General features: G+C 37.8%; 2 protein-coding genes and 1 long non-coding RNA gene across 4 annotated transcripts; 2 read left to right on the forward strand and 1 right to left on the reverse strand.

Annotated features, from left to right (window-relative positions):
* The first annotated feature begins 677 nt into the window (after positions 1 to 677).
* On the forward strand, positions 678 to 7820 carry LOC113117071 (rab9 effector protein with kelch motifs). Its single transcript, XM_026285474.1, has 13 exons — positions 678 to 927; positions 1572 to 1748; positions 2382 to 2487; positions 2609 to 2719; positions 3140 to 3244; positions 3323 to 3503; positions 4459 to 4581; positions 4663 to 4850; positions 4954 to 5150; positions 5319 to 5410; positions 5494 to 5548; positions 6278 to 6375; positions 7331 to 7820. Exons 1-13 carry the CDS (start codon positions 866 to 868, stop codon positions 7558 to 7560), a joined length of 1725 nt encoding a protein of 574 aa, XP_026141259.1. The 5' UTR covers positions 678 to 865; the 3' UTR covers positions 7561 to 7820.
* LOC113117073 (uncharacterized) lies at positions 7805 to 9143 on the reverse strand. 2 transcript variants are annotated; one of them, XR_003294124.1, is made up of 4 exons: positions 8988 to 9143; positions 8549 to 8697; positions 8228 to 8304; positions 7805 to 7932 (listed from the first exon to the last, which is right to left on the reverse strand). It is a non-coding gene; the product is annotated as an uncharacterized LOC113117073 (long non-coding RNA). The 2 variants fall into 2 exon arrangements; XR_003294123.1 differs by having other exon boundaries at positions 8549 to 9143.
* Positions 9144 to 9738: 595 nt separating this feature from the next.
* LOC113117074 (methylmalonate-semialdehyde dehydrogenase [acylating], mitochondrial-like) lies at positions 9739 to 23040 on the forward strand. Its single transcript, XM_026285475.1, has 12 exons — positions 9739 to 9900; positions 10483 to 10527; positions 11132 to 11206; positions 11795 to 11956; positions 12735 to 12813; positions 14144 to 14446; positions 14543 to 14664; positions 15275 to 15464; positions 16762 to 16943; positions 17384 to 17563; positions 21251 to 21349; positions 22460 to 23040. Exons 1-12 carry the CDS (start codon positions 9862 to 9864, stop codon positions 22562 to 22564), a joined length of 1581 nt encoding a protein of 526 aa, XP_026141260.1. The 5' UTR covers positions 9739 to 9861; the 3' UTR covers positions 22565 to 23040.
* The last annotated feature ends 3133 nt before the right edge of the window (positions 23041 to 26173 follow it).

The following is a 26173-nucleotide window of genomic DNA, read 5'->3' on the forward strand; positions in this document are numbered from 1 at the left end:
AGGAATACATTTTGTGATATTACATTTTGTATAACACACCATTGCTTTTTTTCTATCTAGTATAAATGTGGCACGTTTTGCATCAAATAAACATTTGCATACATTTTTGTACAACTGTATATATTTTCTTCTAAACTTATTTAGCCATTCATGATTACTCCATTTTTATTTGCATATTTTAATGTATTTATTAACTAAAAGCCATTTTATTTAGTTCATTTTTATTTTATTTTGGCAGAGCTGTCACTCCATATTCCCAGTTTAAGATGTTACTTGGTAATGGCAGTGTTGTGCATGGTGTTATTGTATTGAAGAAATAAAACCAAATATATATATTACATGAAAATAAGAAGTTTTGTCTTGGCAACAAACTGAAATAAGCTTACAATTAGTACTACAATTACTAAAACCAATATAAACAAAAATAAATTAATGCTTGTATTAAAAACTTGTATTTATTTAAATATAATACTAATAAAATACTATATATATATATATATATATATAAACAACTATAAGAAAAATAAATTCGTTATTGCATTTTATTATTTTTTATTATTATTTTTCACAAAATGTGGTAGCTACTGTAGAGTTACTTTTTCTAAACCTTTTTTTAATCATTCCGTTATCAATTATTTTGTATTTATTTACGTATTTGTTTGTATGTAGTTTATTACATGTTTTCTTGTTGATATGGGGTTTGTCTCTTCTAAACTGTGAGTGTCGGATGTTGATTGGTCGTGGCGGAGCTGTGACGCAGAAGCTCATAAACGTGGCGCGGGGGATTGATCGGTCGCAGTTTTGCAGGCCGCACATCTCGACAGAGCGAGCACTGGAGGTGTTGGATCGATCCTGAATCAACAGCATGGGCAAAGTGCACTTTTATGCCCTCTGGTCTTTACGTGAAGCACCTCGACAGTTTATACGGTGGGCGCTTTCCTCTGAACTAACGTTACTTCACTTCACTGTATGACCTGATATTATTGTTTCACTAAACCAAACATGTAAGAGTTTGTTGTCACACTTTTAAGGAATGGGTGTATCTCAGGATAGAAATCTCTTGCTTACGAAAAAGTGTCTGAACATTATTGCATTATTAAAAACGTGACATTGATTTGAGGAGAATATGTGCTTTTGTTGTTTTTTTTTTTTTTTTTTTATGCGAATCTATTTTTGTTTGCCAGTTTTGGTGTGTTTGTGTTTTTATTTGAACTCCTATCTAATGTATATAAAAAAGTTTATCATACACTAAGGATATTTTCTGATAAATGAGACACACACGACCCATCAAACCAGTGAAATTGTAACTCACAAATGCAGCTTGTCCTAACCTTATATTTTAGATCAAAGCCAAAGCACAACCTTTCAGAGTAAACTCTACCTTAATAATATATACCCTTTCTCCAGTGTAGCTGATGGTGGCCATGTGTTTAGTGCATTGTCATCAAATGTACAACAGTTCTTAACAATTGCTTTTGAGTAAACAAGCTCCTACACAGTCTAATAATACAGCTGTCGATCTTGCCCTGTGTGACCATGTTTTTCGTTTTCCTCTGATTCACCTCATGCAGAAATGTCAACCGTACAACGTACCAGGTTCAGATGCCGTTACCTTTACCGAAGCAGCTGATCGTGTTCGGTTTAGGGGAATGGTCGTCCTTCTCCAGTGATACGGAGATCTCTGTGGAGGTTCTGCTGGGTGCAGAGGTCAAGTCACAGGTCATCGGGACGCTTTCACCTCACTCCAGGCAAGTGATGTACATCTGGTCTGAATTCATCCACATTGGCAAATAAAATAAAGTTAAATTAAATTAAAAATAACTAAAATGATTACAATTGTAATTAAAATAAAATTGATGTAAATATAAATGAAAAAATAGTACTTAAAATGGAAATAAATGCCTTTGCAACTAACTAAAATATATTTTTTAAGTATTACAAGTCCTAAAACTAAAAAAAAAAAAAAAAAAAATTATATATATATATATATATATAAAACCATAACCTATTAAAATTGAGAAAACCATTTGACAAATGATTAAAATGTAAACTAAAATTTTAATGAAAGCTAAAAGCCTATTCAAAATATTAAAAAGTACTATAAAGGCGCATAAATAATACAAAAAGAACACGGATCCTGATAAATATTAAAATAAAGAAACTAACACTATGACTTTAAATACAATAGATTGCAATTTGTAGCTGCATCTAATAGCACTTAAACAGTTCCAGAAAAGCCAAGTATAAGTGAAGTTGTCTTCAAATCAAACAAATCACCATCATTTAACTGTCAAAGTAAGTCAAACCCATATATATGAAATGAATTCACTAAATGAGACTGGTGAGATTTAAGCGGTGTCTGGGAAAGTCTTTCTGTGAAGGTGTCTGATCTGGCAAGGAGTGTGGACTCCTGAGCTTCTCGCTGAAGCCACACAGAGAGGCAGGAGAGGAGTTTACGCCAAAGTCATGCTCCGCATCCGTGGACAGGTATTTGAACATGACATTATGTTCTCAAACTTCTCTCACTAATATCTGCCATATGAACAGCATGCCTCGTTTTGGATTATTTTAACTTTCTTGTCCATCACAAACTTCTTCTTATTTGTAGCTGAGGTCCAGCTTTATCAGCAGCACTCCACGAATAACAAGGAAACGTCTGGCGCTGAACCACTCGTCCAATCCCTCCAGCACACTGCTCAGCAGCGGAGAGAGTCATGATGTGAGGCACGCTTTACTTATGACTTCAGTGAAATGATCCGATCTGGGTTCTTCAGGGGCCACGAGGTCAAAGGAGAGTTCACCCAAAAACCTCAGTTCTGTTATCGTTTACTCGCTCTCAAGTTGTTCCAGTCCTGTATGGATTTCTTTCTTTCTGCTAAACACGTAAGAAGATATTTTGAAGAAATGCCTGAACCAAACATTTGATCGTGAACCTCAATATTATAGAGGGAAAAAATACCATTGAAGTCAAAGGAGTCCACTGAACAAAGAGAGTAAATGATGACAATTATTTGGGTGAACGTTCCCTTTAACTAGATTTTTCATAATTCTAGGCATAAGGTTTATGAGATGCCTTAAGACATGGCTTGTGATGAAGTGAATACACAAAAGAATGACTTCTCCTTACGTCTTCGTGAAGATCACCCAGAGATCTGCTCCCGAGGGAAGCGTCAGCTGTGCAGAGCTGGGCAAAAGTCCTATGGAGACGCGAGAAATCACTCTTCTTCATGGTGTGTGGCCGATGGTAAGGAGTCTAGTTCTTCAGCAAGCAGATTGATCTCCAGGCATCAAGAGTGTCTCAAACTTACTGTGGTTTTTGAAGGACAAAACTCCAAGACGCTCCATTATAGGAATAAAGGGATATATCTGGAGCTCTGAAGATCCGGAGAGCCCTCAGAATCCAAACCTAGTTTCAAGCCCGAAGAAGCGTAAACTGTGTAAAATGTCTGCAGTAGATTTGGAGGACGAGATGACCGTCAAACGTGTGAAGAGCTGCAGGGCTGGTAAAGGCTCGGTCAAATGTTTCTTTACATGCTTGAAATCTTAATGTCACCTCTGATTATAAATTAGTTATTTATATAACTGTGGATAATATTGATTAGCTGTCAGTAATTATTACTGGTGTTTACGGTTTACTATTGCCAGTAAAAGGTTTTAGAATTTGTATCATCTTTTATTTTTTCCCGGAAGTGTGTGTGTGTGTGTGTGTATATGTATGTATGTGTATATATAAATAATAAATATACAATGGGGCTCGAAAGTTTGGGCACCCCTTGCAGAATCGGTGAAAATATGAGTAATTTTCAAAAAATATCTCAAAATCATACAGTCACTGCTGGAAAGGGTTAAAATATGCAAAGATGCTGGAAAACTGAAGAATCTGCAGGACCTTAAAGATTTTTCTGAAGAACGCTGCTCAGTTTAACTGTTCAGAACAAACAAGGGACTCATGCACAACCAACACAAAACAGAAAGACAGCCGAGGATCATCAGGTGACAGCACACAGTATTAAGAACCAAGGGTTCCCAAACTTTTGAGGGGGTTATTTTAACCCTCTCAAGGCAGGCGTTGCAGATTTGCAACAGTAAAGTAACTAAAAACCTTATTACTCCAGATGCATATTTTATGAATCTGGAGTACTAAAAACTTTACTATAGGTTACTAAATTTACTAAGTTACTAAAACTTAATTTGAGCCTGAGAGGGTTAATCATTTCAGCATTTTTTTTTTGTCTTGTGGACTAAATGTTAATATCTTTTATGTACAATATCTTAATCAGGACAGTACTAAATAAAAAATAACATGCATTTAGTATGAGCTCTCTTATTTTTTGAAAATTACTCATATTTTCACAGATTCTGCAAGGGGTGCCCAAACTTTTTAATAATATTTCTATATGTTTATATATATATATATATGTATGTGTTTTTTATATATAATTTATTGGTTATTCTCAGACTGTCCATCACAGCGCTGGAGTCATGCCATGTGTTTGAGTGATCCTGAAACGGCCGTTCTGATTGGTGGAGAGGCTGATGACCAGGCCAGTTGTAAAGATTATATATGGAAACTTGAGATTGGTGCGTATCGTTTTAAAATTCAATAGGAAAAATGTAAAGACATACTTTTAACATTCGATGTATAACTGTAATAATTCTCAGATAATGATTTCTGGTTCCCCGTGGACGTCTCATCGTCTGAGGTCAGTCCTCCGAGCTCTAAAGGTCACTCAGCAACCTTTGATCCGGAGTCTAAAGCGGTGTACGTGTACGGTGGTCTGAGAGACGCCCAGCGGTACAGTGATCTCTATATACTGGACACTATAACTTGGAAGTGGAAGCTTGTTTCTGTGAGTATTAGACCATTTGTTTCTTTATATGATTTGTGTGTGTTTTGGAGTAGGCTAATTACTTCCGGTTGCATACACGTATGATGTTTTGTAATTGGGATAGGCAAAAGGAAATATACCGTCCTTGGCGTACCACAGTGCCACGTTCTATAAGAAGGAGCTGTATGTATTCGGAGGAGTGCAGCCCAGCCGATGTCCTGAAGGCAAGGTTTGCAGTAATGCATTGTACATTTTCAACCCTGAACATGGTCTGTGGTATCAACCGATTGTGGAGGGTGACCGTCCTCTTCCCAGGTTTGGGTAAGAAGTATTACTTTGTCTTTTCATCCAGTTTCATAATCCCCATCCACAGTGTATGCAACTAAACCAGGAACGTGTCCTTTACTCATTGTCTTGTCATTCAAAGTCCCTTTTTTATTCTTCCTCTGCTGTTTTCCACTACATAATACAATGTGTGTTTTATTAAAGGCACACCACCACGCTGCTGTCAAACAAGATGATCATTTTTGGTGGGAGAAAAACTGCGACCTACCTCAGCGACCTTCACATCCTGGATCTTGGTAATGATCCTGAACATCTGGAAGTATTCACTGTCTGCTGTGTTTTGTCTTGTTTACCAAATCTTTTGTTTCTTGTGGAAAAGGCTTCATGGAATACACTGCTGTAAAATACGAGAACATGCCACCATTGGCCCGTGGGTAAGTCTTCAAAATATGTATCTTACAACTTATTTTTAAAGGGATAGTTCACCCAAAAATTAAAATGTCACCCTCGTTCCAAACCAGTAAGACCTTCGTTCTTTGGAACACAATTTAAGATATTTTTGATGAAATCCGAGAGTTTTCTGACCCTGCATAGAAGATCATATCAGAGCCACATGAATACTTTTTGTGCAAAGATAACAAATTTATTCAACAATTCTTCTTCCCAAGTTGCCATTATCGAGAGCACCATGATGTATGTGTGTAGGACTTGTGTAACTTGTGGGAGAATACTTGTTGAATAAAGTCGTTATTTTTTTTTCTTTGCACAGAAAAGTATTATCGTATCTTCATATACAATTACAGTTGAAATACTGATGTCACATGGATTATTTTAACAATGTCCTCACTGTCTTTCTGGGCCTTGAATGTGGTAGTCGCGTTGCTGTCTATACAGGGTCATAAAGCTCTCGGATTTGATCAAAAATATCTTTATTTGTATTCTGGAGACGAACGAAGGTCTTATGGTTTTGGAACGACATGAGGGTGAGTAATTAACGAATTTTCATTTTTGGGTGAATTATTCTTTGAATTCTTTTTAAAGAAAACTTTAAATAAGCTGATAATGCAGAATTTGTAAATACGGTTACAGTTCAAGAAGGAAATTGATTTATTTGTGTATGCATTTTGAAGTAACGTTTTTCTTTTGGTCATTGTGCTGTGCAGGTTTCACGCTGCTCTACCCGTGTCTGACAACAGGGTGCTGATCAGCGGAGGCTGCAGCGCTGTAGGAGCCCTACAGGACCTCCACCTCTTCAACATAGGTCTGTCAGTCCATCATTTACTACACCAAGTACCATACAACTAAATATATTATAGCTGATAAGAGTTGAAATACCTTAAAGACCTGTGAAAAGGTTTCACAATCATACATTTGAAATACTGATGGGTGTGGTTTTTTTTTTTTAATGGAATATAAGATATAGCCTTTTTTTTACTTGTTATTGCTAGTCAGTAGCAGGTGGGATTATGCCACATTATAAATGAAGAATTGACAGAATAAGAGCATTTTCTTCTACAAATATTTGATGCAATAAAAATGTATGGTCTGGTCTATTTACCAAAATAGAAAGATTATTCATTTTAAAGCAGTGTCTGACTCCAACAATATTCGAAACCCCTAGTTTAAGATTTAATTTAAGATAAAACTTATTTTAATGTAATCAAATCTATTTAAAAGTTACTATAGTAATTACAATTCATACTAAAACTAGGTTAAAAAAAAAACCTGTAAAGACAACGTTACTTTACCTGACTCTCCCAGTTTGTGATTTACTGGATTAAAAAAAAAAAGTTTTCCACTTACTCATTTTCTACCTTATTAAACACTTTACAGTTTAGCATAACTGTTGCAATGTATATTTGTTATAAAATGTCAATGGACTGTTTTTAAAAGGATAGTAAAAAAAAAATCCTAATTTTACATGTGCCAAAAAAAATAATAATCTTTTTTTACATTTATTATATGGACCAAAACAGTTTTAGCATTGCGTTCCACCAAAGAGAGGAAGTCATACATGCATGAAATAATACAAGGGTAAATAAACGATGACATATTTTGCATTTTTTATTAAAGTGTCCATTTAAGTGTATGACTGCATATAGATGGGCTCAAAACGAATAGACTTGAAGTCCCAAATCCTTGATTTGTGGGTTCTTTAAAAGACTAGTTTACAGATATTAGTCTGAATGGATTGTTAACACAAAGCATGTCTGCAGATACAAGCTCCTGGACATCAGTGGTGTCTCCATCTCTTTGCTCTAAGCCTCGTGCAGGCCACAGTCTGATATGTCTGGGCTCTACAAAGACTTCATCTTCAGACCCGAGGGATCTCCGTCAAAGCAAGAGCCTCTCTCTCCAGTGCACCATCCTAGTATTTGGAGGGTCCGATTGTTCAGGAACATTTTATAATGACACCGTTAAATGCCCGGTTGAACTTCCTGTTTAGGATCAGGATTTTTTCTTCGAAATTAATCAAGGGTACAGAAAAAAACTTGAACTTTGAACTATGCACTTTTAGCATATATATTTTTTTTAACGTTGCAGTTTTAGCATGAACAGCTGTTTTACAGCTACCGTTTTTATATTGATTTCTTTAAAAGCAAGCAAAGCCTTCACTCTCTCACGTGTAGTTCAGGTTTGTATTTAGTACATTCAGAGACTTAATGTATTTTTGTGCAATAAATGTTTTCTCTTATTTTGCACGTACTTTACCTGTTTTCACATTTGCATTTTTGTCCACTTTGTATGTTTCACATTGCACTCACACATCTTCCTTTAAGTCACTGGTATGTACAGCTCCTCTCTTGTTCATAGATGTCTGAAAGTTGCAAAAAGCGATTATAGTCTTTTCATCAAAGCAATAAATGCAGTACTTTGCTAAAAAGAAACTGAACTGTCTTATTAATGAAGAGTCTGACACAACGTTTTATCAAAGTGTTTTGATTTCATTATTCAGATTATAGCTGCAAATCATCAGGACTTAAAACCATTTTTTATCTGGTGAAAATACTAGTGTTCTAATAATTTTGGCCACCACTGTATAACCTAATGGCTTACAGAATATGACAGCAAGATATAACTACAATGAAAAGAGCTTAGTGGGAAAAACTCACCCTCGAATCCTCAGTTGATGAAATGTTGAGGACACTGTACCTTCTCTGCTCCAATTTTCTGAATCACACAACACATTCTGAAATACAGAATCATTGGAAATAATAGGGTCTTTAAAGTAATGTTTAATTAATATTCCTTAAATAAAGCTTTGATGCAAAATTGTTGCTTTTGGAGGACAAGTGTTAATAACTTTCCATGTGACTGCACATGATTTTTAAATTGCGGATGAAAACCTGATATTATGTAAATAACATTGAGACGTGGGCCCACCGAAAACCATTCAAACAACTTTTTTCTACAGTTGTAGTTGTTTTGTTCACCTGTAAGCACATTTCATGTTGAACCTGGAGGGGCTGGGTCCCAGACGGGATGATGTCACAGATGATGCGGACATGGGCCCGCTGCTTTGGGTCTGCAGGCAGAGGCCTGGCTCTGGACGAGTTTCCTCAATGTATTGGATGATAGCAAACTATATTAAGTATAAAATATTGTGGGAAGTTGTGGCCTAATGGTTAGACAGTATGACTTCTAACCCTAGGGTTGTAGTTTCGAGTCTCGGGCCGGCAATATCACGACTTCGGTGCCCTTGAGCAAGGCAAAATCCACTACTTATTCAACCAATGATAAGTACTACTAAAAATCCTCCTCCCGAGACTGGCTAAGCAACTTGACACTTGAAAATTATTTAGTTTGTGTTTTCGTTAGATGTCTTCTATCTCTCTATGGCATCAAGAATTCATACGGGATTGAAGCATTTACCTTGATTAAACGTGCAGCCCATTAGATTGTTGGTCCTCAAGGAGAAATGACTTTGAGATGGATTTATTATCTGCATACACAGTAGTGAATAGTCTTTTTTAAAAGAAACCGATTCTTGTCGAGGATTCAGTAAAATCTGATTCACGAGCCATTTGAGATGTGTGTGTTTAGGAATAAAAGAAAGCGGGAACAATACTGTTAACAATATTGGGAATTAAAATATATATGTTTAAAAATAACATTGTTATTTATTAGATTGTACGTTATTACATGTAAACTTTTTTAATAAAAATATGTTTGAATGAACAAACAAATAAACACATTCGTAAGCAACTGTTTTACAATATAATATAATATAAAATAAAATAAAAAAATAGTGAAACCGTGAAAAAAGGGAATAATTTTGAACGAACCGATTCCCTAAGATGATAAAAATTTACATGATCTTGCATCACAACTGGAAAGATTTCTCCCACCTAAATTATATGAAAAATAAGGGTTAATTATGTATTTATTTATGTATTAATTAAATTACATTATATATAAAACAGAAATTTGTCACATGCCTTTTGTCTTTGTAATTACTTATTGACAGATTTAATATCCTATCACTTCCTACGCAACAGCTCTCGCCAAGAAACGCGCACTACCATTGGTCCATCATCTACGAGGCCTAACCAATAGATAGCCTGAATTAGGGGGAGTATTTGGCTGTAACACATGATTGGCTGTTTGAACACGATATCCCGCCCATTCTTAAAGGCACAGTAGGAAAAGCGGTTCGTCTGCAGGGTGCAGCTCTCGATGAACGTCCTCTGGCGGGGATTGTACGAACATTAGGGGGTGAACAAAACATTAATCTACGAATTCCATCATGGCAGCGACATTAATGCGTTCCCTTGTAAAGAAGAGGGTAAGGAACACATAATCATGGCATTTCAAAGTCATATACACGTAGTATGAGTTTGACGTTACGTCATGTGGTCAAAGTATCAACTTCAGGGTCAAACAGCACGAGCAGATACATTGTGGCACACTAGCCACAATGAAAGCTACTTTATCTATATGCACTATAAAATTAGTGTGTAAGAAGTTGTAGTAATTGCAAGGCGTTTGTAGCCTAATCACCTCAAAGATACTACCTTTGTTTTTGTATAATTTCGCGACAGTTCTTGTCAGGTTCACTCATGCTAAGTGCTACTAGTGTTATCATAGTCCTAGAAAGCATTGGACATCATGCATGAATACCATATGAATACTTTTGAGCAACAACTTAGTCCTATATGCAAATCAGAAAAGCAGTTTTTCTGTATCTAAAGACCGTTTTCTTTTCATCGAAAGCTGTATAAACCATTAATTTCCTTTCTATGCTGATTAACAACAAAGTGCACCGTAGTTTTACACGAGGTTATAATATACTGACTGATATCAAATGAAATGATCTGCCCAGACACAATAATGGAGATTAATGTTGTATCTGTGACCTGTTCTGCAGGTTCCTCTTCAGATGGGACGCATGTGTTACTCCTCCTCCTCTGTGGTAAGTCTATCATATATCATATATCCCACTTATTAGTGTTTGGGGCTAAGAGTAATATGTGGATTAAGAGAAAGTTTATGTAATATGTTAGAAACATTGTAAACACAGTAGTTAAGTGATTGTGAGTCAAGCAGACAATGGACTTTGTATAAATGTTGCCTATATACCAGTTGTTCTAGTCGTCTACTGGTTATCAATATTGTTCCATAAGGTTTTAGTCTTTGCACGATGTAAAAATCACATGAGACTTTGCCTGCTCATTTCTGAAGACCTCCACACACCACTGCCTCGTACTGAACCTTGCACTAGATGATATGATCTGACAGTGACCAAAGGAATCACTCATTTATTCTGGACAACACTAACGTAGTCTTGTGTAAAGCCTGGAATACACTACACGATTGAAAATCTGAACCGCTTTTAAAACACTAGCCATCAAACACTTGCAGAATTTGGAGGAAAGTCAGGTAGTGTATTCTAGTCTTAAGATGCAATCTAACATCTTGTCAGTCTTATGGTCAGTTATGGTTGTAATCGTTAATGAATTGTGTTTTACATTTGCGTTTTACATTCATGTGACATAATTTTCTCTGTCCTCTCTCAGCCCAGCACCAAGTTGTTCATTGATGGAAAGTTTGTCGAATCCAAGAGTCCAGAATGGTTGGACATTCACAATCCTGTAAGTTCATACTGTACTAACAGTTTAACATACCGCAGTTTAACATTCACTGACAACACTGAGGCCGAGTTAAACCCATTAGATTAACATGGTTTAAGCAAATGTGATTTGTGCTGATCAACCTGACTAGACAACACATGAACGTTCTTCAGTTATCCCATTAATCAGCATATAAAACCGCTTCAGTTATGTTATTTTTTTACATTTTTAAAAATGTTTCCTTATTGATTATTTCGTACTGTTACCAATGTGCAAAAGGAGCAATAGAGGAAACATTGAGATTAACTGTTTTCTAAGGCTTTGCTGTAATCTGCTTTTACGGTAGATGTCATAATAATTGCTTGTTGGTTTCTTCGCTCTGTTTGCACTCTATATTTCAGAAACTCTGCTTAATATCTCATTAGAGTAGTTTAAATACAGTCTGGGTTTTTGGTGTACATTTGTCAGCAATCAGAGTTTTTTAGTTTTTTATTAATTTTTTTTTAACAAGTGACTGTAACAGTACTTTGCAGAGAAAAGGCCCAAGTCAACCGTTAGTTTCAGATGAACTGTCTCTGTGATTGAACTCTAATGCATGCTCATCCTCAGGCCACCAACGAGGTCATCGGTCGGGTGCCAAAGGCCACACACGAGGAGATGCTGGCCGCCGTGGACTCGTGCTCACGTGCGTACCACTCTTGGTCCGAAACGTCCATCCTCGCCCGCCAGCAGATCTTCCTTCGCTATCAGCAGCTCATTAAAGACAATATTGTGAGTGACTGCAGCACATCCTCAACTCGCTTGTTTTGATTTCCAATCAACACCAGACTTGAAAATAGTCTCATTTAGGTTTCATTTGACTAGATCCTGTTCTACACACTTGATGTTCTTGTTAAAAATGGATCCGTACAGTAACACGGTGATGGACCTTCAGTTGAAAGGTTTTCACTGGGCTTTCATGGCAATGGAAAACTTGGAAATATCAGGGATTTGTGATTCCTAGGTCTGGAAGATTTGTATGAAGCTGTGGAAACCCTAGCTCTGCGTGACAGTTAAAACTCCCGTCTCATTTCCTCCTCCAACTTCAGATTCGTCCTACATCGCTGTTTTGCTGTTTATTTGTAAAGGCCGTCTCATCTTCTTTGCACTTTTACTTTGTAAACACTGGGTCGGTACTTCTGCAGAGGACAATTTTGAAGTTGAAGGAGAAAATGAGATGGGAGTTTTTCATGAACCAGAAAACAGTGCTAGACAAGAAGAGTATTTGAGGTTAAAAAGTATACAAATTGTAAAAAAAAAAAAAAAAAAGGAAAATAACCGATAAGACCCTTCATTTAAACTGCATTTTGGAAGTTCGAACTCAGGGACACCATAGAAGTGCATTATATGGAGAAAAACCTCAGATGCACTGCATGATTATTTTTTTTTTGAGGAAAACATTTGTGTTTAATTCAATTCCAACCTTTTGATGATTGCACTAAGCCATATTTGACTAATTGTTCTGCCTTACTGCTTGCTAAATGTACATGTGATTTGATTTGTGTTTCAGAAAGAGCTGGCCAAGCTGATAACCCTGGAGCAAGGAAAAACCCTGGCTGATGCTGAGGGCGACGTGTTCAGAGGACTGCGTGAGTCTCTCATTCCTGAGACAGTTCTGGAGTAATGTTAAGAGCAATCAGTGCCGTGTTAGTTAATTCCTGAATGTAGTAGTTAAGACTCTAGAGTGTAGAACATTATAAGGAATAGTCAGTTACTTTCAACCCAGTGACTACAGTACAGTACCAACCCATAATGACTGCTACTACAGACTATCATTTTGACTAACCCTTTAAAATTTAGACAAGCAGGATGCGTTTACAGTAAATAACCTTTTAAAGGAGGCTTAAGCACCGCAAATGTGTGATATAATCAAATCTGTTAGTCTGGTTATGTCTATTCATAGATATTCTTTATAAAAGTGAAGAGTCAGCCACGCTCTCCTAAAACGGCTCGTTCTAACACGCCCCACATGTCTACGTCACTGTGTGGGAGGATTTGCATAACGGCGCCCAAATGTTCACACACAGAAAAGAAGGCGTAACTTTTATTCTTTCTGTTGCCGCCAGCACCATGTCGTGGAGACGCTGTTTCATTGTCAAAGCAAAAATACTTAGTTTGGTCTTCCTAAAGAGGACAAAACTAGAAATCAGTGGTTAAGTTGCTTGTACAACACTGTTCCAGAACAGTTCAGCCAAATATTCAGATGTGTGTGCATTTTATGGAGGATGAGGACTGTTTCCTGTGAGAGTAGCCTATAATGCTGATGTCAGTTTCTGTAAAGTTGAGCAATTCCAAATTTGCAAGGACAGTCTGTAGCGCTTGTTGTTTGTCTTTTCGTTACGCAGCGCGATACGCAAACGCAACATGTAAAAATACATTATAAGTCATTATAATCATTATGTCCACATTTTAGTGGTTTTGTCTCATTGTGCCGGGACACATGGCATCACAGTATGGTGAAGAATGTAACATTTCCGTCACACGCTTGAGGCATTCAGCCAATCACAATGCACTGGAGATAGCTGGCCAATCAGAGCACACCTCGCTTTTCCGAACGATGAGTTTTGTAATGCGGGGCATAGTGGAGAAACAATAATGTACATTATGGAAAATAATGTGTTTTTGAACCTTAAACAACATAATAAATACATTTCATTACACCAAATAATGTTCTTTTTAGCAACATCATATGACCCTTTTAAGGTAGCCTTACTGAACATAAGACACTTTTTTCAAAAACATAAAATCTTACCAACAAAATAAGCATAAGGATGAAAATAACTTGATGTTTTTTTTAGTGCTACGGATGAGGCATTATTTGCTGTTAGGACCTAAGAAAGTCTTTGGCCTTATAACTGTTTGCACATTTAGTTTGTGTGCCTTCACAGTATTTACTGTAGTTGTTTGTTGGTCTTGCAGAGGTGGTGGAGCACACCTGCAGTATCACATCCCTAATGCTGGGCGAGACCCTCCCCTCCATCACTAAAGACATGGACACGTACACGTACCGGCTGCCCATCGGTGTATGTGCCGGTATTACCCCCTTCAATTTCCCTGCCATGATCCCCCTGTGGATGTTCCCAATGGGCATGGTGTGCGGGAACACCTATTTGTTGAAGCCCTCGGAGAGAGTGCCTGGCTGCGCCATGTTGCTGGCCAAACTCCTGCAGGACGCCGGCGCTCCGGATGGAACATTAAACATAATCCACGGACAGCATGACGGTATGGAAAATTATAGAAGCAGAAGGGTTATAAATATTTTGACCAGATTCTGTGTGGAGATAACGAAGTGATTTTTTTTTTCATGTGTTGTTATAGCTGTGAACTTCATCTGTGACCATCCTGCCATCAAAGCCATCAGTTTCGTAGGCTCCAACCAGGCTGGCGAGTACATCTATGAGAGAGGCTCCAAAAATGGCAAAAGAGTGCAGAGCAACATGGTTGGTTCTGAGCATGAAGTTCATGAATTTCACAGAAAACTGTATTGCATGTGAAAGTCTTGTCAGTTAAGAGCAAAAAAATCAGGACAGTAGCTCAGATGCTTTAAAACAGTGTAACTAGTTACCATTGCTCAGTGTCCAGATGATGGCAGCATTTGGTTACAAATGAATCTGCATCATTCTGGTTCATTCTTAACCTCCATAATGAGGCTGCGATTTTAGACTCAAGATTCAGGAAATTGGAGATTACCACTTTCATTATGTACTGCCTAAAAAAGTCAGCATGAGAGACTCAAAGATGATGGACAGCAGTGTATTCAATTATACCTCCTTTGCTCCCACTGCAGATAAACTCACTTTTCTTAAACCCCACAACAACTCTCCAACTATTACAATCTCTTTCAGAGTATTGTAGTTTTGCAAAGTAACTTGCGTTTTGAATTCGAATCAATGCCAGTTTATTATGACTGTTTTCAAGGTCTTGAAGTCCGTCACATTTTCTTCCCCCACTTTCACTTTGCCTGTCTTCACTCATTGTGTTAGTGCTAGAATTCGTTGTTTGGTGAAAATGTGGAGCTGCTTCGTTACAATCTCACTTTCTGTCCACCAGGGGGCGAAGAATCACGGTGTGGTGATGCCTGATGCCAACAAGGAGAACACACTAAACCAGTTGGTTGGTGCTGCTTTTGGAGCAGCAGGTCAGAGATGTATGGCTCTGTCCACTGCCGTCCTTGTAGGAGAAGCACGAAACTGGTTGCCTGAACTAGTTGAACGTGCAAAGGGTCTCCGTGTCAATGCAGGTACTTGAGATATGTGTCTCTCAAATCTGATCAAGTTTGGGCTGTGGAAAACCGTGTCCCAGTCAGGCGCAATACAATAAAGGCCAATAATATTGCATGTTCCAGCAAGTTATCGAATATATTGAATATCACTTAGGTTGGTTGCATTGCAGCAAACGTGTCCATCTGCACTTACAAAGGCTGGCGTACTCAACTGTTTGTGAAATGGAGAAAAGAGAAATTTTACTTATACCTAGAGCAAATAATCCTAAATAGCTACAATGAAAGGCATGCTACTAAATTTTGAACCATTGGACCATTTTTTAAGTTAGTTGGTACACAGTGACAAAATATTGACCAATTTAGATATTTGCATTTCTAGAACCACCAAAACCTATTCCATAAATGTCACTTTAGACTATTTTTACGTGACATTCATTGAATAAAATCTCTCTTCTGCAGTTCCTCTCCATGTAGAGTTTCTCTAAAAACCATTCAGTTTGTTTTATCTCTCTTTTTTGGCCTTTTCGTAGACCACCCATGCCTTCATGACCACACCTCTCCCTGTGTAACTTAAAGCGTGTTCAGCTCACCCAGAGGATAGACGCACTATTTGTCTTGGTCATGCCACAAAGCAGAAGCACATTTTGTGGTATAAAGGGGACCAGAAATTAGTATGGGCCGATCAAATGTTAGAAAAAAATTCTGCCAATGAAAATTGTAATTGTAATCAAGAAGCAAAACCGCCGCAGCTATTCTGAAACCCTGTAACAGACCTTTAAGACATACTGCCTCAGGGTATATAAAATTGTGTGTGTGTTTGTTTGTATGTGTATGTGTGTGTGCATGCGTGTGTGTTTGGAAATGCCAGTACCAATCCCTTTGGTTGCAACCCAGTAAAAAGGGGTAAATTAAAGGAAAGTCAGTAAAAATCAACAAAACAAACGATACAGAAACCATTTCTCCAGATTTTAGGATGTCTAAACTTCTGGTTAACCAACTAAACTGTTGTTTGGAAGACAAACCGCGACGTTTTCTGCTAGCTATCCACTTAACTCAGTACAGTAATAATTCAGCAAATTGGTACATCTGACTTGAATTACTGACGACATGAATTAAACACATTTATACTGCTTGAGTATTATCATTAGTTATGTAGTGAATAATATGTTCATTTAACATTTGATGAAAATGAAGGATTTCGGAATGAATTTCCGTTCTGATGAAATATGTAATTGTTGTAGTTTAAGTGCATTTTGTAAAAACTTCTTAATCATGTCTTTTATTTTCCTGTTTGTTCTCTTGCTTGTTCTGTAAGGTGACCAGCCCGGGGCTGATGTGGGACCTCTCATCTCGCCTCAGGCCAAACAGCGAGTCAACAGCCTTATTCAGAGTGGGGTGGATGAGGGTGCCAAGGTGCTGCTTGACGGCAGGAACGTGAAGGTCAAGGGTTACGAAAACGGCAACTTTGTAGGACCAACCATCATTAGCAATGTCACGGTGAGAGACTCAATGCTTACAAGGATGTTCAAAAAGTGCTGTATTATGAGTGCTTTCTGGGTTTATTTGCCTCTTTATAATGAATCGTTTGTTGTTTTCCTCAATTTGGATAAAAGAGTCTCTTCTATTTTAATAAACAAATGAATCCCAATTACTCAACCTTATATCTTTCCAAATTTATATGAATTTCTTCTGTGAAACAAAATATATATATATATATATATATATATATATATATATATATATATATATATATATATATATATATATATATATATAAATATATATATCTTATTTTACATTCCGTAGACCTGAAGTCATATATGTTTTCAGCAACATGGTAGTAAGGAAATGTCTTTAGTTGCTGTAAGTTAGAACATGTCAGTATCATGCGAAGACCATGTAATGTTGTTCACTTGTTTGTTCTGCTTTAATTTCAGCCGGATATGAAGTGCTATAGGGAGGAGATATTTGGCCCTGTGCTGGTGGTCCTGGAGGCTGACAGTTTGGATGATGCCATCAAAATGGTCAATGAGAACCCATATGGTAACGGAACGGCCATCTTCACCACCAATGGTGCAGCGGCACGTAAATACACCCATGAAGTCGATGTTGGGCAGGTGAGTTGTTTTAAATATACATATCATAAACAGGGCTGGGTTTATAATACACATTTCCAATGCATCAAACTTTCATAACTTGACTAATGACTCGAAGCGATAGTTAACCAAAAAATGAAAATTCTGTCATTATTCACTCAACCTCATGTCATTCTAAACCTTTAAAGACTACCAGTAACTAAACCCTAAACCAACTTTTTTAAGTTAATGATCTGTAAGAATGGGGTTTTATTAGTGCTTTTTATTAATTCGAGTAACTTCTTTGACATTTGAGTATAAAGTGTTTTAATTCTACAATATCTGGTGTAAAAACGTCTGAGTGCTACCCTCTTCAGGTTGAACGGTGGCTACTGCAGTTGATTTTTTCCTATTGGATGTTGCGGTGGCAAGTGACATAAGCATTTTACATCTCACCACGCCCCTTGGTACGAGCTACCACGCCCTTGGCAGTATAAAACCATCTTGTTCCGTCAAAATCACTGTAGTGAGTCAGGAGTTGGAATTGCGAGTATTGAAAACGATCAGGATAGAGTATTTTAGCATCTATTTAGCATAGCATTTATATAGATATTTAGATTATTTTGTGTAGCCTATGTAGTTAATTAGCATAGTTGTTAGTGTAACGTTAGTATTGTTAGAAGCATAGTTAGTTAGTAGCATAGTATTGCATCAGTTAGAATAGCTTCAAGTTAGCGTAGATTTCTTTACAGTGGTCAGGATGGTATGTAGGTGTAGTGTTGCTGGTTGCGTCAGCACTGCTGGACTGCATAGTTTTCCAGCAGACTTGAAAATTAGGCGACAAGTGGTTGCATGCACTTGGCCTGGAAGACCGTGAGTTCCTGCCTAGAGCTGGAGTGTGCAAACTGCATTTTACGCGGGATTGCATCTCCAACGCAATGGAGGTGGAAATGGGTTTCTCCACACAGCTGAAAAGCGACGCACTGCCTTACTCAGAGACTGGCCCCATTCTGTCTTGCGCGGCTGCTTTGCTAGCATTGTCAGATGCCGATCGCGATGCGGGATTTAAGACCGCAGTTTGAGCCAGCGGCTTGAATTGATATGGCTCAGGCCCTGGCCCTGTGTCCACAGACACCTCGACATCATCCACTTCAGGTGAAGGTGGGAGAGAAAAGTCCTCTACTTCAAATGAACGCTCTTTTGCAAAGCTACTTGCGTCACTGCAGTCAGCGACTCTGACAGCAGCTGTCAATCAATCCGTCACTGCGGGTCTCAGGTTCACGCCCCACCCCCTCTATTTCCGTTGTGCTCTGTCCACTTTTCAGCATTTTTCAAATATTGCCAGTGGGTGGAGTCAGGCTCTGACCAGGAGTTTAGTTACCCTTTAAGACCTTCGTTCATCTTCGGAGCCCAAATTAAGATATTTTTGATGAAATCCGAGAGCGTTCTGACTCTGCATAGACAGCAACAGTTTTATGACGTTCAAGGCCCAGAAAGGTAGTCTTGCAAACATAGTCATAGTCTTACGGGTTTGGAACAATATGAGGGTGAGTAATTAATGACTTAATTTTTTTTGGTGAACTATCCCTTTAAAGGCACAATAGCTACCCCATTGGAGTATCTTGTTTTAGAGCATATTTGGGTGACCTGGTTCTTCACTGGACTGCAGGAAATGGGAATGCTCATATGAATAAACATTCATTATAAAACATTCATCAAACAGCGTTGTGACTAACAGTTGAATTTTTTTTACTTCACACGCTGTCTTAAAAACCCAGTACTATGTGCAAGACATAAGTGCAATGGTGTTACACGTGTATGTCGTACTGGGCTCCTCCACATGTCATGTAGGCTCTTGACAAGACCACTGTAGGTGAAGTGTTCCAGGCACACCTCTAGAGTAAATATTAGAACGTGATGTAAATGAAATGTGTAAAATCCCCTTGGCGCCACTCCCCGACCCAAAGCCAAGAAGCACGTTTTGGATGTAAGTCTTGCCTCATTAGTGGCCATATATATATACTAGGGGTAGCACAAGCCTTCCTTTAAAAATCTATATAAAAACAGTATTTATTTTTTCCATTTGGACATACCTTGTTTGCCACAGCTTCGAAAACGTACAGCTGCGACCAGAAAACATGTGCACTACAAATAGTTCCCAGCAAATATGTGCTTTTTAATCAAAACAGCACTATGCCAAAATATTTAGCTGGTAAACGCCGAAGTCTTAAATGAAACTCTTAAGGGATCCCTTGCAACCCGTTGATCTGGTGCTTATGCAAAAACTGTCCCCTTTTTACCCCGTCTGTTTGCCCGTGGCGAGCAGCTATGCCGTGTGTTTGCGATTCACATGCTGGAGTACACGGCACGGCCATGTGCTGAGCTGGCCTCCAAAACCCCCGCATACAAGAACCTCCTTCTGCTTTTTTTGCTCCGTCCACTCCCTCACGAGTCACCTTCGGTCAAAAGGCTCAAACTGTTCAACCGCATTTAAAAAAAAAAAACATTTCAAGATGCTCTGCCAGTTTCCAGCCTCACCCCACCCCAAAAACAAAATGTTTTGTTTAGTTATTCTCTGCATGCATTACTTTTCTCGGCTGGTACACAAATGATTGTGGCTTTCAGTTGTGTGTGGACTGCTTCGTCAACACATTCAATAGAATGAGCTGATTGTCCCACACTTTCCATGCACAGCTGAAGCCCCACAGCAGCTTGTTCTCAAAGCAAAGATGTGCAAGTTTCTTCAACTTCAGATACTTTTAAGTCTCAGGCTTTTATTTTTATTGGAACAAATTGAAACTACTTTTTGTTACATAAATATAATATTAAAACTTTTTACCATTCCGTCATTTATATTTGCTACATTTCAAATGCCCTTTGTGCATTGATGTAATTGTTTTAACTCTGTCACATAATCAGACTTTGAAACTTAAATTAGGCATGAAATTATAATTTTTTTCTTAATGTAGATGCTGAAAACATGATTCACACAAATGTATGTTAAATTAAATTTATTTACTTATTTAACCTCATTAAAAATGTAATTAATTGGATCTTCCATCGAAGCGGCAGACTTTTCTCTTGGGACACATGCCAGACTTCTCCAATCATTTCGTTCACATAAATAATGTCCTTTACAAACAGCTGACTGCAAGCTTGCATTCAAATTTGCTTCCATCCAGTAAACTAATAAATATAATAAATGATTTGCTCTTTTGGCAATTCTTTACACTCACGTGTGACATTATGGAAGAAAGATCTATTGCTTCTTCAATTTCATCACTGTTTTAAAATATAAAGATCCATGTCTTACAAAAAATACTCATTTTAAACTAGTTTTCTTAAACTGTCCTATTTCGGGACTTTAATTGCTACATTTACAGTGAAGCGCAGTGGACATGCTCTACAATTCACACTGGAAAGGCTGGAGCTACACGTGTATGGTGAGATTTCTAGGTTTACATTGAACAGGGAGACTGACGTGAAGTGGTAATGTACAGAATTTACAAACCGTCTCTCCCACATGGTGTCTAGAGACGTGGGGAAAGCATACAGCTTTCTGCGGCAGACAAAAATGCATTTGCGTCTGACGGGTGTGCTGTTGTCTTAGCTGTCATCAGGGTGTGAGTGTGTCAGATACGTGAGATGCAGAGAACATGACCGCTCAAGAGGCCAAACGCAGCTGACCTCGGAGACGTCTGTTAATGTACTGTTTGCTTTTTTTAATAGATTGGAGTTAATGTACCAATCCCCGTCCCACTGCCAATGTTTTCGTTCACCGGTTCCAGAGGCTCCTTCAGGGGTGACACCAATTTCTATGGAAAGCAAGTAAGTATTTGCGACTGGATATCAGGATATTTTGCTTTGCAGAATAGGTCTAAATTAAGGCCCATTCACACCAAGCACGATAACTATAAAGATAACGATAAAGATATAGTTCTAAAAATCGTTCTCAATATTAAAGATTAGAGCAGTCCACACCACAACTATAACGATAAAGGCACAGAGAAACGGTATCATTGGAATCATTTTCAGAACGATTTTTTTCCAGCTGATGAATGATACAAACATTGACAGCCAATCAGAATCCATCCAGCTGTTACAAGCTCGAGAATTTAAAGCGGTAGACGCATGCGCGCTTAGAATAAACAGATGATATCGTTCGCTGGTGTAGATGCTAATATCGTTAACTTTATAGTTATTGTTCTTGGTGTGAATGGGGCTTTAGACACTGAAATACAATAATCATTTCACTCTTTTGCCGCCAGTGTTTTTAAAAATAAATCTGCCAGCCACAGTCATTATTTTTATTTTATTTTATTTTTTTCACAAAATTTCTTGGCCCCCAGAATATTTTGTTGTATGAATGTCTGAACATGCAATATGTCAAAAAAAAGAACCGAGCTTCTGCATGTAAAAAAAACAACAACAAAAACACTTGAAAGTGGGTAAGTTTTATAAGGCCACATTTGAACAAAAAGCCAAGAAATATTTTTTTTTTTGTCAAAGACTGTTAAATACAGAGACTCCATTCAATTATACAATTAATAAAAATTTTAAAAATCAAATTGAAACAAAAAAAAATTGACTTATAACAAATAAATGAATAAACAAATGGTGAATTATTGGCCATATCTTCCCCAAATGTACCGGCTGACGTTTAAAATCAGGTCACATGCATGGTCCATTTGGCTTGCCATTTGAGTTTGGCTGTAAGATTTGTTTTGGTATAAAATTTCGTTCAGCTGTATTTTGTCATAAAACAATGACTGACATGTTTTCACGCAAGTGGTTTATTGTTCCCGCCAGCGCAAGTTTGCCAGCCACCTGCCATTTCTCATGTGATGTCATTGTCATTTTGAGAGGGTATTAAAAAGAAGATGACTAATCTTGAGTCATTGTTTAGTCTTAAGGATTTTGCTATTCTTTCCATCGCAGGGCATTCAGTTCTACACGCAGATCAAAACTGTTACCTCTCAGTGGAAGGCAGAAGATGCTACCCTAAAGTCCCCCGCTGTTACCATGCCAACAATGGGACGTTAAGTATTAATCTCCTGTATAGTTCCTCTCTGGTCCCCAAAATTCAATACTACTTTTAACTACTTTTGATATTTTCAAACGTGCTCTCATATGTAGTTAAATAACTCCAAAAATGTGAAGTTTTTTTCTTTCACTGTTCAATAAGTAAGAATTTGTTTCTTTTTTTAACAAAGAATTAATTGCTTTAGACCACTGGATGAAATGTTTTTTGTCAAATGGTCGTTCTCACCCTGATATATAGCCGAAGTTTGTTTCAGAAAATAATGACTCCTCATTCAACACTAAATTCACTTTGGGTGTTGACAAGCTCTATTAAGTCTGCAAAAAAGGTATTATCTGTAGCTAGCTGGCTCTTCTGAACTGTTCAACCAGCATTCTGTCTTGTTAAATATGATTGTCTATATAAATATGCAACATTTGTGAACTCTTGTTGAATAAAAGACTGTTTTGGGCTGTTTGTCTCAATAAACAAGACAATGAATTTGTTCTTGTAAATCGTATTTATTTTAGTGTACATTTACACAACAACAGTGTGCTTAAAATTTTAGTTTTACCTTCATTTTTCATTAAAAGATGACAACAACAATGTCGGAATGATCCGGAAAAACGACTTAAAATGCTGTAGTTTGCCAGGCCAGAAGTTGGCGATGTCACTATGTAAAAAAACACTACATGAACACGTAATATGTATGTGAATGATAAACCGTTTTCACAAATTTGTGTTTTGTAGGCAGTAACGGTATACATTTCAAAAACTTGTACTTTTTTATAACCTGTTTTCAAAATTTTAAGCGCCATTGTTGCATAAATTAATGACCAAAATGAATAAAAATGTATTCAATTTAACTTGAAAATGGTGTCGTGTAAACGTTCCCTTAGTAGCACCTGCTAAAGTTTTACTAATTTGTTTACGTATCCCCAACTTATCCTGCAACATGTGTACTTGTGCAACTATTATATACACTCCTGAACAAAATCTTAAGAGCAGGGGATGCTTGCAAATTTTACACATTTCGCACTAGTGGATCATAACCGGGTTGTAAGTGCTGCTTCAAAATGCCAAAAGAAGAAACAGGAGCAAGAGATAAAAAATAGAGAGTAGGCAATTTATTGAAAACTGCATTTAAGGTCAAACAGGTTGTTCATCAGCTGATCAAAAGTTTAAGACCATAGCCATAAAAAGGTCAAATCTGCACAAAAATATGGCTTTCATGTCATTGTTTTTCAAGCAGTCATACTGTCAAGATCTCCTGATGGCAAAGGCAAAAAGGCTTTCTCTTTTTGAACGTGGCAGGATTGTTGAGCTGCACAAGCAAGGTCTCACACAACGCGCCATCGCTGCCGAGGTTGGACGCAGTAAGACAGTCATTTTACATTTCTTAAAAAATCCTGAGAGTTATGGGACAAAAAAGTCAAGTGGTAGACCCAAAAAGATTTCACCTGCACTGAGCCGCAGGATCCGACGGGTTGTCCGTGAAGACACAGGTCGATCCTCAACCCAAATTAAGGCCCTTACAGATGCTGACTGCAGCCCAATAACCATAAGACGTCATCTGCTAGAGAAGGGCTTCAAGAACAAAAAACGTCTTCAAAGGCCACGTCTCCTCCCACGACACAAACTTGCCCATTTGGAATTTGCAAGGGAGCACCAAACATGGGACATTGAAAGGTGGAAGAAAGTTTTATTCTCTGACGAGAAAAAATTTAACCTGGATGGTCCTGATGGTTTCCAACGTTACTGGCATGGCAAGGAGATCCCACCTGAGATGTTTTCTACGCGGCACAGTGGAGGAGGCTCCATCATGATCTGGGGTGCTTTTTCCTTCAATAGGAAAATGGAGCTTCAGGTTGTGCAGGGGCGTCAAACGGCGACTGGCTATGTGGATCTGTTGCAGAGTGCATCCCTCTTGACTGAGGGGCCCCGTCTGTGTGGTAATGACTGGGTCTTTCAACAGGACAACGCTGCAATTCACAACGCCCGCCTGACAAAGGACTTCTTCCAGGAGAATAACGTTGCTCTTTTGGACCATCCTGCGTGTTCCCCTGATCTAAATCCCATTGAGAACATTTGGGGATGGATGGCAAGGGAAGTTTACAAAAACGGACGTCAGTTCCAGACCGTGGATGCCCTTCGTGAAGCCATCTTCACCACATGGGCCAACGTTCCCACCAGCCTCCTGGAAACAGTCACATCAAGCATGCCGAAACGAGTGTTTGAAGTGATCAACAAGAACGGTGGGGCTACTCACTACTGAGTCCTTTTTTGACACTTTTAGTTTTGTTGTGAGTTTATTTTTGGGCAATGGTCTTAAATTTTTGATCAGCTGATGAACAGCCTGTTTGACTTCAAATGCAGTTTTCAATAAATTGCCTACTCTCTATTTTTTGTCTCTTGATCCTGTTTTTTCTTTTGGCATTTTGAAGCAGCACTTACAACCCGGTTATGATCCACTAGTGCAAAATGTGTAAAACTTGCGATGCATCCCATGGTCTTAAGATTTTGTTCAGGAGTGTATATTTAAGTATTGTTATATTTTTTAGATATTTAACTCGTTCATTTAAAGTGCCCCTATTATGCCATTTAAAATATTGCATTTAATGCAGTGTGAAATGTTGCTATATGTGAATATAAAGGGTCTGTAAAAGTCGAAAGTGCCCAATACATTTTTTTTAATTGTATTGACTCTGAACAGCCTAAACAAGGTTTTCAATAATTTGATCACAGCACAATGGACTGGTCCATTTGACCAATCAGAGCAGACTCTTAGCAAGGAGGGGTTTAGAGAGACTAAATCTTAGAATGATTCAAACAAATTGTCTGTGAATCGTTGGAAAAGTAGGTGATATTAAATGCATATTTTGAAACAACTAAAGCATTTTGACCTTGCTTGCATGTAAAACTATTGTAGGAGACTCCCAAAACAACATTAGGAACCTTAAGAGTGGCATAATAGGGGCACTTTAAATGATTAAATCTAGAAATAGGTGATCTGCATATCTAGTGGGCCAATGACAAGAGGTTGATGGGTCGTGATTCTTGGGTTATAAAGATCTTATGATGTGATTTCTTAACAATCCTGTTTGGGAGACAGCACGCTGTAGTATGACATTAATTATGGCGAACCAGCATAGAGAAGATATAAAGCTGAGATAAATTACTCTGGATCTTCATCTTACAGCTTGACTGCTCCGTCCGCTAAACAACCAACCTCAGATGGAGTAAATTTTGAAGATGCTTTGTAATTTGCATGGCGTCCTTTGGCATGCTAAGTGTCTAACCCTGGATGGCTGGCACCCTTGGAAAAAGCTGACAAAGCCAAGAGATGGGCTGGTTTCTTATGTGGATGAAGAACAATGCAGACAACATAAAACAGTTTAAACTGTTACATTACCTGTTACCTTTTAACTTTGAAGTTATTTCACTGGATACTAAAAGTGAACTCTTCAACCCAATATCCTACTTAAGTTAAGCATCAATGACATTTTTAATGACCACAACAAAAATGTTTAAATTTCCTCTTTTCCTTTCAAACTTCCAGAATTACTTTCTATGAAATACTCAAAATAAAAGTCGGTAGGGTCCAGCATTATTTTGGACCTTGCTAACTTGCA

The sequence above is a fragment of the Carassius auratus genome, chromosome 17 (genome assembly GCF_003368295.1).
Source record: "Carassius auratus strain Wakin chromosome 17, ASM336829v1, whole genome shotgun sequence".
In the NCBI taxonomy this organism is placed as follows: domain Eukaryota; kingdom Metazoa; phylum Chordata; class Actinopteri; order Cypriniformes; family Cyprinidae; genus Carassius; species Carassius auratus.

Excerpts from the sequence above, each read along its gene's own strand:
- LOC113117074 (XM_026285475.1), top strand. The coding sequence starts at position 9,862 with ATGGCAGCGACATTAATGCGTTCCCTTGTAAAGAAGAGG. Across the intron at positions 11,207-11,794 it reads GGTTGGACATTCACAATCCT|GCCACCAACGAGGTCATCGG; the intron begins GTAAGTTCATAC and ends GCTCATCCTCAG. Across the intron at positions 14,665-15,274 it reads AAAGAGTGCAGAGCAACATG|GGGGCGAAGAATCACGGTGT; the intron begins GTTGGTTCTGAG and ends TCTGTCCACCAG.
- LOC113117071 (XM_026285474.1), top strand. The coding sequence starts at position 866 with ATGGGCAAAGTGCACTTTTATGCCCTCTGGTCTTTACGTGAAGCACCT. Across the intron at positions 3,245-3,322 it reads TTCATGGTGTGTGGCCGATG|GACAAAACTCCAAGACGCTC; the intron begins GTAAGGAGTCTA and ends TGGTTTTTGAAG. Across the intron at positions 5,549-6,277 it reads ATGCCACCATTGGCCCGTGG|GTTTCACGCTGCTCTACCCG; the intron begins GTAAGTCTTCAA and ends TGTGCTGTGCAG.